The sequence below is a fragment of the Artibeus jamaicensis genome, unplaced genomic scaffold (genome assembly GCF_021234435.1).
Source record: "Artibeus jamaicensis isolate MK-2021 breed Jamaican fruit bat unplaced genomic scaffold, CSHL_Jam_final contig_3182, whole genome shotgun sequence".
NCBI classification, from domain to species: Eukaryota; Metazoa; Chordata; class Mammalia; order Chiroptera; family Phyllostomidae; genus Artibeus; species Artibeus jamaicensis.
Window position 1 is genome coordinate 1500572 of NW_026521742.1, and position 16208 is coordinate 1516779.

A 16208-nucleotide genomic window follows, 5' to 3' on the forward strand; every position below is an offset into this window, starting at 1 on the left:
GGGAAGGGCCAAGTAAAATTCCAAAAGGGGTGGAGATTGTCATAAACTTTCTGTAGGGCAACGTCACGCTATGTGTCTAGAGCCTCCAAAAATATTCCTACAATGTGATCTAAGAATTATACATTGCCAAGTGTGGATTAAGGAAATGAATATGAAATTAATACACACAAAGGACTTAAGTGAAAAAAATTCATCAAAATGTTATTAATAACAATAAAAATAAAAATAATATAAATTGTGAACAATGAAAATAGTGATCATAACTAATAAATCAGGAAATGCTCACAAAATAATGTTGAATGGAAAAAAGATAAAAAAATGTATTACATGCTCATAATCTGTAGAGAAACTAGACTTGAAGATAATATACTAAGATTTTGACCAGTTACTATTCTAGGTAATGAGATCATATAATACATTTTATTGATTATGCTATTACAGTTGTCCTATTTTCCCCCCTTTACTCCCCTCTGCCCTGCACACCACCCCCAACCCAGATTCTTCCCCTTTAGTTCATGGCCATGGGTTGTACATGTAAGTTCTTTGGCTTCTACATTTCCTATATTACTCTTAACATCACCCTATCTATTTTCTACCTACCATTTATGCTACTTATTCGCTATACCTTTTTCTCTTCTCTTCCCCTCCTACTCCTCAACTGATAACCCTCCATGTGATCTCCATTTCTGTGATTCTGTTCCTGTTCTAGTTATTTGCTTACTTTGTTTTTGTTATTTTTTTAGGTTGGGTTGTTAATAGCTGTGAGTTTGTTGTCATTTTACTGTTCATATTTTTTATCTTCTTTTTCTTAGATAAATTCCTTTAACACTTCATATAATAAGGGCTGGGTGAGGATAAATGTCTTTAACTTGACCTTATCTGGGAAGCACTTTATCTGCCCTTCTATTATAAATGATAGCTCTGCTGGATAGAGTCATCTTGGATGGAGGTCCTTGCCTTTTGTGACTTCGAATACTTCTTTCCAGCCCCTTCTTGCCTGCAAGGTTTCTTTTGAGAAATCAGCTGATAGTCTTATGGGAACTCCTTTGTAGGTAACTTTCTACTTATCTCTTGCTGCTTTTAAGATTCTCTCCTCTTTAATCTCAGGTAATGTAATTATGATGTGCCTTGGTGTGTTCCTTCTTGGGTCCAACTTCTTTGGGACTCTCTGAGCTTCCTGGACTTCCTGGAAGTCTATTTTCTTTGCCAGATTGGGGAAGTTCTCCTTCATTATTTGTTCAAATAAGTTTTCAATTTCTTGCTCTTCCTCTTCTCCTTCTGGCACCTCTATGATTCATATGTTGGAACATTTAAAGATTTCTGGATGTTCCTAAGCATCTCCTCATTGTTTTAAATTCTCGTTTTTTCATTTTTCTCTGGTTGAATGTTTATTTCTTCTTTCTGTTTCAAACTCTTGATTTGGGCCATTTTTTTTGTCTCAGTGCATCTGTTACACAGTAAGGGGAAGAGCCTTAGGTGTTCACCAGGGTGGGGCAACCCATGTTGCTGCATTGTGATGCTGTACGTGGGGAAGGGGTTTGAGAGGGAACAATGGCACTTGCTCTGCTCTCTGCCGGTTTTAAGTCACTTCCTCTGCTACCCACAGTCAAATTGGGCCCTTCTGGTGCTGATTCCTGGGTGTATGGGTTTGTGTATGTTCTAGGACCCTGTGGGTCTCTCCAAGAGCTGTCCTATGAGGTTGGAAGTTTCTCCCACTGCCGCCTCAACCCCCACAGGTGTTTTCAATCAGAGATTTTGAGGTTTTATTTCCCCACACTGGAACCCTGGGTTGCACTGTCTGTCTTGCTCCCCAGTTGTTCCTCCCGGTTTATCTGCACACAAATGTGGGACCACCTAGTCTGCCAGCTGCTGCCTTGCCACAGGTCCTCTCTGCCCAGCTGCCTGTCTCCACCTATCCTACTGCTCAAATGAATGTTTTCTCTTTAACTCCTTGGTCGTTGGACTTCTATACAGCTTGATTTTCTGTCAGTTCTGGTTGTTTTTTGTTGCTGTCCTTGTTTTGGTTGTGTGAGGAGGCACAGTGTGTCTACCTACGCCTCCATCTTGGCCAGAACTGATTTCTGTTTTCATTTAAATTATTTTTGTATTGCAGGCCTTTCTAGGTGTTTCTGGCTTTTATTAAAATGTAAATTTTTTACTTAGCTATTATTTCATAATCGACAGTATTCAGTTTATTGGTGGTGGAGGAGAATGAGATAAAAGCTACCTCACTAGTTACAAGTGCCATGAGAAAATGTCACAGACTGGCCCTGCACCACCGGCATGATCCAGCCAGGTCCTCTGCATGACTGGATCAGAACTTACTTGGTGGGACGATAATCCGGAATGGAACGATCCAGTGAGATTTTTTCACTGAGGTAGGAATTGTAGCCATATTTCTCATGGGGTCCCTTGGCTTTTTCCTCTTCAGCTGGGGAAAGGGTAGCAGGAAGGCCCCCTTTCCCCCGCCCACCATAGCCTTCAATGAGCCCAAGGGATTTGGATAAGCCTGAAAGAAAAGAGGGGAAAAAAGAATTATTTCAAAGCCATCGTACCAGGATCATTTAAGTTCAGAGGCAGCTTCACTAGAAACTTTACCGTTATCTGTCACAGGAAAAAAAAACATATTCTCATTTTAGACATCTCAGGAATATGCTCTGAACACAGTTATCATGAGAGGAAGGGCACAGCCACTGTGAGTTATGGGATTAGGTCCTGTTACCAGTGAGAAAACTCTCTCCATTTTTGAGCCTGGGGCCTATAAACGAGAGTGCATAGACTGGGAGAAATGGGAGGCGAGGAGGACACGGGACATGGGACAGAACTGGGGCCTGCTGGCCTCTCTCCACCCACATCAGCTAGGCCAGGACACACTTGATACAAAATGGGGCAAGAGAAGTTGGTAACAGGAAACTGCCAAAATGCAGGTGTTTTTACTTCATTTGAACAGAGGACAATATACAGGTTGATTTTATCATGAGTTTAAAGTGTGTAACAGCCTGACACAGTTCTTTACCTTATGGTTTCACTTACGTTTCATCTACGTGGCAAAGTGAATACAAAATGCTTGAGAATAAATCACAGAGGATAAAACCCCATAAAAGAGATGACTGTGGGGAGACTTCCGCCAAGATGGAGGCATAGGTGGATGTGCCGTGCCTTCTCACACAACCAAGATTAGAGAAAACTAAATATTAGCAACAGAAAACACAGCCAGAACACGGAAAATTGAACTTTTTGGAAGTCCGTTAACAACAAATTCTTCAGCCTGACCGGTAAGGGGCGAAACCAGCGGCTGGAGGAGCAGGGTTGCACAGGAAAACTCGGCCAGACGGGCTCAGGTGCGGAATCCAGGCGCAGGGTTGGACCCAGTGAGCAACCGCGCGAGCAACCAGGCGAGCGACCGCGGGGGAGACAGCCGGGCCGGGGCTGTGTGTTGACTGAGGTCGCGCATTTGTGCGAGGGTGGACAGGCGAGGGAGTGGGCGGTTGGACCGGGGCCGGCAGGTCCCCACGGCAAGCGGCAGTGGAGGGCGCCGCCATTTCCCTGCTCTGACCCCACCTCCACATACAGCGTCATAACCCAGCGACTCTGAGTGGCCCGGCCCAGGTGAACCACCTAAGGCACTGATCCTCCGCTCCCAGCTGTGAGAAGCGGCAGAGGGGGGTCGCCATTTCCCCACTCTGGCCACGCCCCCACATACAGCGTCACAACCCAGCGACCTGGGAATCCAAGCCGCCGCTTCTCACACTTAAAGGGCCCGAACAGACCAAGAATGGCGCAGGAGGATCTCAGAGCCCCAGAGCCAATAAATCTAAGCGATGAAGAAATAGCAAAACTCACAGACGCACAGTTTAAAACATTGGTGATCAGGATCCTCACAGAACTGGTTGATTATACGGACAAATTAGACAAATATATGAAGGCGAAACTAATTGAAATGAATGGAATTGCACAGGACACCAATAGCAATGAAAAGGAAACTGGGACTCAAATCAATGGAGTGGACCAGAAGAAAGCAAATAATGGCCAAACAGAAAAGAGTCAAGAAGCAAGAATTCAAAGAAATGAGGAGAGTCTTAGGAACCTCCAGGACATCTTTAAACGCTCCAACATCTGAATTATATGGGGTACCAGAAGGGGGAAAGGCACAGCCACCAGTGGAAAACTTCTTTGAACAAATAATAAAGGAGAATTTCCCCAACCTGGCAAAGGAAATAGACTTCCAGGAAATCCAGGAAGCTCAGAGAGTACCAAAGAAGTTGGACCCAAGAAGGAACACACCAAGGCACATCGTAATTACATTAGCCAAGATTAAAATGAAGGAGAGAATCCTAGAAGCAGCAAGAGCTAAGGGGACAGTCACCTACAAAGGAGTCCCCATCAGACTGTCAGCGGATTTCTCAAAAGAGACCTTACAGGCAAGAAGGGGCTGGAAAGAGGTATTCCAAGTCATGAAATCTAAAGACCTACAACCAAGATTGCTCTATCCAGCAAAACTTTCATTTAAAATGGAAGGACAGATAAGGTGCTTCTCAGATAAGATCAAATTCAAGGAGTTCATCATCACCAAGCCCTTATTATATGAAACGTTAAAGGGACTTATCTAAGAAACAGAAGTTAAAGAAACATGAACAGTGAAAGGACAACAAGCTCACAGTTATTAACAACCACACCTAAAACGAAAGCAAACTAAAAGGACAGCTAGATCAGGAGTGGAAACATAGAAATGAAGATCTCAAGGAGGGTTAGCAACAGGGGAGTGGGAGGAGGAGAAGGGGGGAGAAGGTACAGAAAATAAGTAGCATAGACAGTAGATAGAAAATAGATGGGGGGGCAAGAATAGCATGGGAAATATAGAATCTAAAGGACTTGAGACACATGGTCATAAACTAAAGGGGGGTGATGGTGGGGATGGGGGTAGGGTGGAGGGGAATAAAGGGGGAATAGAACAACTGTAACTGTAACAGCATAATCAATAAAAAAAATTTAAAAAAAAAAAAGAGATGACTATGCCAAGTAGAGGAGGAAGCCCCTGTTACAAGCCTCACTGAGCAACTGCAAGCTCCCTGGGTGGCAGCAGCTTTATAACTATTGTTCCATTACATGATAAACAGCTCGATGGGCAACTTTGAATTCTAGAGTTATGAGAGGTTTTATTACTGAGCTAGAAAACTTTTGTTGTTAAGCGCTCTCATTCCATTTGGCCATTTCAAATGCCCAAGCTACTCAGTGCACGCACGCACGCACACACACACACACACACACACACCTCAGGACTCTATCTACAAAAGACTCACTGCTGCCACTGGCAGGAAGAACATGGACTAGGGCTGTAGACGGCTCCCTCAGCCTTCACGGTGGGCGGCCTCTGGAAGGCATCTCCAGGGGAGTCAAAAGCCCACAGATCTGCTCAGATCACATGGTTCCCTTTATCACCTAATGGCAAGACTTACAGCCATTCCCTTTTTTGCTTTTCTAAAAGAAGACATTTTTTCTATGATAGCAAGATTAGATTCTGAGCAAGCACCTCAGAGTCTAATTCAGATAAACATTATTTTCTGCCTGAAAATCTTTCCCATTGTCCACTATGCTCTTCAGGAACTCTGACATCTTTTCTGCCTGCCACCAGCCCAGACAGAGGCGCCATCAGCTGAGAATTCAATTACTCCTGCACTTCCTACAAGCTTCCTGGTCTTTAATCGCTTGTTCCACATCCATGTGCCACAAACATTCTGATAACGTTACTTTCACCATGCTCAAAAAATCTCTGAGAACTCTTCCCATGTCGAGTACTAACACTGGTGCTAGGTTTTAAACCGACATTACTGAAGGGTGTGGAATGCTGCAGCTACTTTGAAAAATAGTTTGGCAGTTCTGAAATATGCAACATGACCCAGCAAGTCCACTCCTAGGTACATACCCAAAAGAAATGGAAAGATATGCCTACACTAAAACTCATACACAAATGTTCAAAGCAGCAGAATTCATGTAACTAAATGCCCATTAACTGATGAATGATAAACAAGATATGAAATATCCATGCAATGGGATATAACTGCCACTAAAAAATAATGGAGTGATATATGTACAACATGGATGAACCTTAAAAACATTATTCCAAGTAAACAAAGTTCGTCAGCAAATAGCACATATTGTATGGTTCTATTTCCATGAAATGTATGGAATGTGCAAATTTTTAGAGACACAAAGTAGATTAGCATATGCTTGGGGCTGAGAGGGTTGGGGAAGAAATGAGGAGCAACTGCTAACATGTGTGGGTTCTTCTGAGTGGTGGAAATATTCTGAAGTGAAATATTTCCTTAAATAGGAAGTGTACAATTTAGTGTACACTTCCTTAAAGTGTACACTAAATTGTACACTTAAAACAGATGAATGATATGGTATGTGAAAAATTTCAATAAAACTATTTTAAAAACCTACTCTAATAGACAATTCTGTTTCCAGCAAGATAGAAGGCTGAAATAACATGAGAACTTTCCAGTAAAGCACCTAGAACTGCTGACTAAAAAAACCTTTGAAATATTTTAAATTCATAGCTCAGCTTGCAAAAAAGAAAGGGAAACTCTCAGAGGTAAGTTAAAATCAGAGTGGAGCCTTTATCTGCTCGGATGGGGTGAAGGAGGGGTTTCTCATTAACTAAAGGCTGGCATGTTAGGGCGCATCTATGCACAAGACATGTAACTTCTTTATGCCTTAAATGTTTCATAATAATATTTAATTATGAAGGTATGAGGTTCCCCTGTCTACGCAAGAGCTGTTTTGAGAACCTATTTGGATAGAGGGTCTTTGCATAATCAAATTAGGATTGCTGATATTCTTACATGAAGAGAGAAATTTGGACACAGAGCTAGAGACAGTCACATAGAAGGAAAAAGGCCGTTTGATGAGGGAGGCAGAAACTGGGGATGCAGCTGCAAGCCACGGAATGCCGGGGTCTGTCCACAACCCCCAGGAGCTAGAAGAGGCATGAAAGGATTCTTCCCCAGAGCCTTCAGAGGTCATGGCCTGGCCGAACCTTTATGTTGGTTTTCTAGCCTCCAGAACTGTGAGATGATACACTTCTGTTGTTTTAAGCCACCAAAATTGTGAACAATTGGTAAAAAAAAAAAAAAGAAGAAGAAAAAAAAGAACACAGGAAACTAATACAATGAATATCAAAAACAGAGAGAGAGAAAGAGAGAAAATGGATACTGAAAATATATACCAGGCAATTACCAAAAGAAAGGTGGAGTGTCTCTCTTAATATCAGATAAAACAGGATTAAGGGCAAACAGCCTTATGGGGATAAACACAGTCATTACCTAATGGAAAAGTAACAGTCCACCAGGAAGCTGGAAAGACTTATAAACTACCACGCACTTAGTAGTATAGCTTCAAATTATATATATAGCACAAACGGACACATTACAACACAGACCAACAAAAGCACCATCATAGTGGGAAATATTAACACATCTCTGAGTACTCAACAGAGCAGAAGGAAAAACATTTAGCAAAAATACAGAGGAACTGAAGAACAGAATTAACAATCTTGACCTGATGGGCCCTGCAGCTGACTTAATAAGTACACATTCCCTAGAAGGGCGTATGGGACACACAGACAATTGACAGGCTACAGATAAGTCTCCCTATCTTACGGATAATCTCTAAACATCAAGCAACTAAAAAAACAGAAACCAATAGTAAAATACCACAAGGAACTCACACATTTTGGCAATTTACAAAGTCTTTTAAAACAATCATGGGTCAAGTAATTGATCACCGTGCCACTGGAAGAAACATGAAACTGACAGAACTTTTAGGATAGTGTTACAATAATACTTGGAAGATTGGCAGAGGGGAGGGAAGGCCGATAATTAATGAGGTAAGAATCCAATACATTTAGCAATATAAACCTAAAGAAGGCAATAATGAACAAAAGAAAAAAAACTTAATCACACACAAAAGAAAGACAGGAAGGAAGGAAGGAAGGAAGAAGAGGGAAGAAGGGAGGGAGGGAAGAAAGAGAGAGACAGAGAAAGAGAGGGTGCACAAGTTCCTTTCAGGGAGGATTTGTCACAGCAGACACAAGGCTTAGGGGCCCCAGGATTTTTAGGGACCCAGAAAAAGGTTTTATTTTCTTTTAAAATCATAACAATGCAGTCATATAACATAATTTTTAATATTTTTTACTGTGGAAGGAACCCATGAAGGGCAAAGTTCCCAGGGCCCACGGAAATCAGAACCCAGCCCTGACTCTCTTGACTCTAGAATTTTACCCGTAAGGTAGATAGCACACGGACAGGCCTAGGCACGGACGGTAATGACCAGTACTGTTTACTGAGCATCTATTGTGTGCTGGGAACCCTATTAAGCACGACTCAAACTCACTCATTGTGTCATCTGATCTGATAACTTCATGAGGAAGGGATTAGAATCATCTTTGGTGACAAATGAGGACACTGAGTCTGAGAATGTAGTGACTTTGTTAAAGTTCTATGGCTGGCAAAGGAGGATAGGCCTGGGTTCTGGATAGTCAGAGATATAAAGGAGGACAGGCCTGGGTTCTGGATAGTCAGAGATATAAAGGAGGACAGGCCTGGGTTCTGGATAGTCAGAGATATAAAGGAGGACAGGCCTGAGCTCTGGATAGTCAGAGATATAAAGGAGGATAGGCCTGGGTTCTGGATAGTCAGAGATATAAAGGAGGACAGGCCTGGGTTCTGGATAGTCAGAGATATAAAGGAGGACAGGCCTGGGTTCTGGATAGTCAGAGATATAAAGGAGGACAGGCCTGGGTTCTGGATAGTCAGAGATATAAAGGAGGACAGGCCTGGGTTCTGGATAGTCAGAGATATAAAGGAGGACAGGCCTGGGTTCTGGATAGTCAGAGATATAAAGGAGGACAGGCCTGAGCTCAGTGACAGACAAGGAGACTAGTCCAGCACTTTTGCAGCAGCCCAGACAAGGAATGGGAGGGTCCTCTTTAAGGCAGGGGTGGTGATCAAAAGGAGAACAGAGATTTGAGAAGTACTTTAGAGATTCCATCACAAGACAGGAGACAGACAAGTGTAATGGTGAGGGAGAGGGAAGAAGTGAGTGAGCCTAGGATTTCCAGCAGAAGGCCTGGGTGGTGAAAACCACTCACGAGGATGAGCACACAAAAGAAAGCTTGAGGAGTTCCATTCTCTACATGTGGTGTATGGGGCACCCACGGGACACTCACGTAGGATCGGCTGTCCAGTGGGGAGCGAAAACATACGGGAATGGAAGTTCAGATGGCTGAGGAGGCCCCAGATGTGAACCTGGCACCATCAGCATGGAGGGGGAGTAGGCACAGTAAAGGGTGAGAATTGGGAGGGTGAATGTTGAACAGCAAGAAGGAGAACGATGGACAGCACTCAGGAAGTGTTCTCTGACCGCACTCCTCCAGCATACTTCCGCCATATCTACAGTAGGAATCCTGCACTTCCAAGCTTATTTCTTCTCTGCTCTACAGGCCTGTTCTGTCATCAAAGCTACATTGGAAGCTCAAGACTTCAAGGAACTGAGGCTTAAACAATTACAGAATCATCTCAATATGAACCGAGTGATTAAACTTCCTGCTTGTCTTCTTCACACACCCATTTGACCACTCTCTCTCTACTCAGTGATGATTATTGTTTGGGCTTATATTTTTTCAATGGTTTTATATCCATTTTCCTATTAGATATGCAGGGTAGATATAACCATGATCATGTTAGAGATAATGGAGGCCCAGAAGGAATAATTACTTGACCATCCAAAAATAATGGAGACAGAATACAATGTTCCTCCCACCCCTGAACATATGCACCAATGATCTATTTGAGAAAGCTTGTAGGAAAGAAGAGCCTAACATCAAAAACATGATGAAAAGCAGTAAATAAATGGTAGGCAGCTCATAAAAAGAATATTACACAGAATGAAAATGAATGGCCTACAGATAAATGGGAGAATATCATATCAGTGGTGTGCAGGGTGGAGGGGAATGAAGGGGAGCAAATGAGACAACTGTAATGGAATAATCAGCAAAATATATTATTAAAAAAGTAAAGCAAAAATTAATCATCAAAAAAATGCACGTAATTTCATTTATACAAAGTTTCAAAAACTAATCAAAATATGGTTTAGAGATATAAAATTATGTAGTGAAACTATGAACATCCACAAAAAAGAGAATGTATTATGACTGGGGAAGGACATACAAAGGAACTTAAAAGGTCTGCTGATACTTCATTATAAAGCCGGGGGGTGGCTATGACTAGTAATCATGATATAATTATTTGATATGTACGTAACACATACAGTCTGTGAAACTATTGCATAAATTTTAAAAAGATTAAAAAGAAAGCACTGATGGTGGTTTTTCTTCTGGTTTTATGTCCATTGACCCTGAGTTTCCCTTTTCCTTCCTCACTACTTGCTTCCTTTTCTTACAAGCTACAAACTCAGCCTTCTGTGGTTCTCCTACCAGCCCGGGGCCCAGAGTCAAGAAAGGAAACCATTGGAGTGGGGCAGAACTGACCTTCAACTCAGCAGCTTCAGTGGAAAACATCTGATCCTTTCTCTTATTTCATCTGTGTGGTTTGGTCAGCATGTCTTTTTCTTCCCTTCATGGTACAGCATTTCTTTTGTCCAGTCTAAAGAGATAGCTTCCAATCCCAACACATCAAATACTACCTCGAAGCTAAAATGCATCTCAGATGTGCTTGCCCAGCACGGTCCCGTGGGCAGACTTTCTCATGCAGACAGAAGGGCCGGGGAGGGACTTTATTATAAAATGGCACAGGAATTAAAGCCAGGGGTACATGCTAATCCCACCAAGGATACACTGGGAACAAGGGCTCCCAGTGAGATTTTATTCTCCTTCCTGTGTCATTATTTCCTCCATTATAAAAGTCACCCACTTAGCAGCCTTAAAAAAGATCACTCCTCACAGTGTGATGTGACAATGAGGAATTATGTTTTGTGGTCCATGTGCTCCTACTCCTCGCCCCCAACTGAATCTGCCAGAAAGGTTCAACAAGGCAGCAAAAATTTTCGCTGGCATTTTAATGTGCTTACTTAGCAGGTCCAGGAAATTGTTGGCAAAGATAAATAAGAATTCAAGATCATCTATAAGGCTCAAGTTGGTTTTCACTTTACTAGGAAAAGTTGCCATGGGTGCAAGTTGGGATGACTCCATGAACCAGGGAGCCTTCTTTTCTGAAAGAACCCCTTACTCTTTGGCCAGAAGCAGTGGCAGCCACTGCAGACTATATGAACTTGTGGGCATGGAAGTTGCAATTGGCAAAGGGAAGAAGAAGACAAGGAGGGAAAGAGGGAAGAGAGTGGAGTGGCTGCTTGGCACCAGGCCTTGGATTTTCTTCCTCTGTGTCAGGCGCTGCCTCCTGAGTTATCTCTGCTGAAGGCAGCAGAGCCAGGGAGTGTTATTGGACAAGATGATGAGGAAAAAGGGAGAAAGAATAAATTGATGTCGGTCATCTCATAGCACCCATACCAAATATTCTTCACGTTTCTCTCCATATCCACTCTCCACCTTTTTCCCCGCTGCATGCTCCAGGAGTGAGACCTGTATGGACAGCATCGAGGCTCCCTTGCTTTGGTTTGGGTTCAACCAATAGTGACCATTTGAGGAGACTGATGACTAGAAAGAGAGGTCGGGGTATTTATTCCCCCAGCTCCCTACCAGTGGGCAGTGGTGGTAGAGGCTACATTCTTTCACACCCTGGCTGCAGTCAGGCAGCCTTCTCCCAGGCTTCATCCAGGGTCACAGCTGAGCCCATGTTCTGTCATCTGCTCCCTCCTCTGGCCCCTTCAGCCCTTGGCATGGCGACCTCCTCTTCCTCTATTGCCAGCCTTAGAGTAATTCACTGTCCCCTGTCATTCCTTGCTGATTTCCCTTAACTCTGCCCAAACCTTTGTAAATGTTTTGCTAAATCTCTCCACTCACCCTGTATAGTGTGCCATCTGTTTCCTGCTGGAATCCTGACAGACAAAGCATCTTACCTGTCTCTGTGGGAAGACTTCTGGTATTCTCCTTAAGGGCAGGGATATGGTCACCTTGGTGCCAGACACATTAAAATGTTTTAAAATCTGTTGAGTATATGGATGACTGCAGACAAGATCTGGAGATTGAATTTGGGGCCATTTATTATAAAGTGATGTCAATAAAGAAAATTAAAAATCCATGAGAAAAACATCTACTAGGAGAAGAGGGTAAGATTACTATGACGGTACATTTACATTCATAAAGAGTAAGAGAGTCCGCATTGATGTCACAGACAAAGCAAGTCTGGGAAAGGTCATTTGATTTGGCAGTGGAAAGGGCCCTGGTGACCCTGCAGATGGCCATGCCAGGAAAGTAAGTGCTTCCAGGGTGCTAAAAAAAGGCAGGATGCCAGATCTATCCAGAAAAACTCCAGCCATTGTTCATGTAGTGAAAACAGTTTGTATGACATCGATGTGACCTGGCAGCCAAGGAGAGTGGACTGGAATGCACGTGTGTGAACAATGACAACTTCACTGTACTAGTCATTGGGGTGATAGATGCCACTGAGTGAGCACGTGTACTGTGTGGCCATCACATTCAAAATGACTGAGTGAGTAGAGCAATGAATCTGCATCACATTTTGCATTAATCTTGAACATTCCTCCATGGAAACTACTCAGATGATTTAGAAGGCCGAAGCTGTGGGCAACTGGTGATTGGCAGCTTCATCATTAATATGTGCCAGCTCATGCATCACATCTCATGCAGAGATTTTTGGTAAAACATCAAATCACCCAGGTGACTCAGCCCCTCCACAGACCAGATTTGGTACCCTGGGACTTCTGGTTTTTCCCAAAACTAAAATTGCCCTTGAAAATAAAGAGATTTCAGACCATTGTTGAGATTCAGAAAAATACAACGGGGCAGCTGATGGCAATTGAGAGAACTGTGTGAGGTCCCAAGGTGCCTACTTTGAATGGGACTGAGTCATCATTGTCCTGTGTACAATGTCTCTTGTATCCTGTGTCCTCATCAATAAATGTCTCTATTTTTCATAGTACATGGCTGAGTACTTTATGGATGACCTCATGTATACTGGGAGGTGAGGCTCTAAATAGTTTTTTCTCAAATAGTCATCAAATTTTCCAAACATTAAATAATAAAAAGAACCTCCATTTCTGAAATTTTAGAAATTTCCTTCTAGTGCAGTCAAGTCAACACCTAATATCTGCACAACATCTCATGTGGATGATGGAGCAGCTCTGTGTCCATGGAGCTCAGGGAGCTGGAGGTACACACATCTGATGCCCTCACAGCAAGAGTGAATCACTTGGCCCACGTCTGTCTGCAATTGCACCCAAACTACGAAGGTTCCACAGTGGTGGCAAAAGCAAAGAGCCAAGGTTCTAAACAGCTCCTAGCTGCCTTCCCCTCTCCCTTCACACAACTAAGCACATACGTTTTTCTGGGGTCACAGTTTAAACTAACTAGTTTAGAGGTAGCTGGCATTATTCTTTCAGAAACAGGGATGGTACTCAAAACAGATGGAATAGATGTTCTCAAAAGAGATAGAAGCTGCACCAACTGACACCTGGGGCCTTGTCAAATCAGGAAGTTGCCCATCAGCTCAGCAGCCACAACCCAGAGTGGGAAAACCACACACTCACACACACATACACACTCACATGCACACAGAGCCAGAGAGTTGTCATGTCACAGGCCTTTAGTTGGACAAGCGTGTGTTAGGTGGTCTCTGCAGGAAGGCCCAATGCCTTCTCAAGGCCTGAGGGCCCCAGGGAGACCTCATGATGCTAAAGCATTTGGAAGCTGATGAAAGTTATAGACAATCAGGGTGCTGCAGCCATAGGCTAAATAGAGAGCAATAATTCCAGGTTTATTCTTGGCCCATTTCCATGTCTGCCCAGGAGAGTGCAGAGCCTTTTCGAGGAAGCCAGCCTCATAATAGAGATAAATAGGACATCTGAGAAACGCCTGAAGAGGGGCCAAGAAGGGACTCAGCCTACCAGCTAGTAAAACATACTGAAAAGCTCCAATAATGAAGATAGTGAGATAATGGAACAGGAAATGACAGGCAGATCAATGAAACAGAAAAGCTAGTCCATAAATATTGCTGGAAAAGGGAGAGGATAGCACCATTTTGGACACAAACGTGAGTGATAATTAGTTAAACTGACAACCGTTCACTAGATACAAAGCACCATACTAAGTACTTTCATTATAATATATCACATATAACATATTTGCTAAACATATATGTTAACTGTATATTTGCATCAAGTTTATATATTTAAAATCACTTAATTCATATACATAATACTGTAAAAGTCATTACGAAAATGCCCCTCAGTGCTAGTTCTTACACCTCTTGACTCTGTCCTTCCCTTCCCCACCATCTCTCCTGCCACCACCTGGATTCAAGCTCAAGTCCTTTGTTCCTTAAGTTATTGCAGTCAACTGCTAACACTGTCTTTAGAGTGAACTTTCTCACCTGCAAATCTGATTATTGCTTGCTTAAAGTTCATTAGTGCATTCCTGCTGCCTATGGGGAAAAAATCCAAAAATCTTCATGTAATATGCAAAGCTGCTCATTAGCTGACTCCTCGCCCAGCCTCACCCTCTGCCTTTACCTCTGCAGCACCCCCTGCTCTAGGAACCCCGCTCTTCTGATGCTCCTGAAGCTGCTGCTGCCAGTCACCCCTCCTACTCACCACAGCTCTGCGAACCCTTTCTGAACGCCACCCTACCCAGAGAGTCCGATTCTGCTCCTTGGTGGCAATCTCAGCCTCCGCACTGCTCATATCACATTACATTTGTTGACTGCTCACTCACAAGAGCACAGGCCTCTGTGAACAGGATCTCTCTGTCCTATGTGTGGTCTGGCACAGAGAAGCACCTCATACATGCTGTAACAAGAATTAATGGCTGAGTGGGCAAAGTGAGAGAATAAATGAAAAAATCAATGAATTACCAGCTGGATTGGCCAAACACATTAGCATGTTCTAGGGTTGAAACAGAAATCTGGAGACAGCCGGAATTGGTGAGCACGCTTCATGAACTCAGGTCAAATAATTATTGATCCCCCAGTTCATATGTTAGTACAAGGATCTTGACATTTGTTGACATCTACATTATGATGACTTTGACATTCTCTGTCCTATATCCTTAGTATTTCCAGACAAGATGGCCTAAAACTTATGTTAGTCTTCATATTTTGAAGTCGTAAGAGTTCAACATGGTAAAAGAGAACTGAGTAAAAATTGTTCCCAGAGTCTGACACTAGTGACACATTGGGGGTCCTACTTAGAATCCTAGTTGGAAGGGAGGAGATGTCAGCTGGCCAGACCCCTTGGATCTGGTGCGGGAATTCCAGAGAGAGGCCACTCCACTAGGATTGTGTTCCTCCCAGAACAAAGAACTCACCATCTTGCAGAGCAGGGCATTCCTGACTGACAGCTCAAATAGATAAAATTTCACAAGTGTGTAGCTCAGTTTCTTTTACACAGTGGTCTTATTTCTCTCCTCTACATCTATCATGCATCTAATTACAATTTCATGTAATTTTGAAATATTGCAAGACATTCTCATGACCTGTCTTCGTATCTTTTTTCATAGGCTAAACATATCTGCTCCTTCAACCATCTTTATATGATAGTGTTTTCAAATTTCCCATGATGTCTTAGTTTCTTCAGGCCTCCACAACAAAATACCATAGACTGAGTTGTTTACACAACAGACAGGTATTTCTCACAGTTCTGGAGGCTGGGGAGTCTAACAGCAAGGGGCTGGCAGATCTGATTCCTGGGGAGGGCCCTCCCTCTGGGCTGCACGTAGTCACTGAACACAGCCAGAGGTAGATTTAGAGCTGTGTCGGTATTTCAGGACACCTTCTCACAGGGTAGAGAGACAGCGAGATTTGGGGTCTCCTCCTCCTTTTATAAGGGCACAAATCCCATCATGGGGGCCACACCCTCATGACCTCATCCAAACCTAATTGCCCCCAAAGGCTCCACTTGCTAATACTATCTCAGTGGCAGGTAAGGCTACAACACGTGACTTGAGAGGGGGATAGGAACACGCAGTCCATAACACGTGGCCATTCACTGCAGAATTCTGTCCTAGAAGACAAAACCATAACTAATAGGTCTTTGGCCGTGTGCTCCCCACCCCACCC

The 16208-nt window shown here is 43.2% G+C and overlaps 1 protein-coding gene across 2 annotated transcripts in view; it reads right to left on the reverse strand.

The window, feature by feature from the left end:
* The window catches only part of GALNT17 (polypeptide N-acetylgalactosaminyltransferase 17), a 435103-nt gene that overhangs the window by 267171 nt on the left and 151724 nt on the right, over positions 1 to 16208 (reverse strand). For both annotated transcript variants that reach the window (XM_037135575.2, XM_037135576.2), the window contains exon 2: positions 2326 to 2509. In XM_037135575.2, the coding sequence (XP_036991470.1) occupies positions 2326 to 2509 (184 nt within the window). The remainder of the gene's footprint in view (positions 1 to 2325; positions 2510 to 16208) is intronic.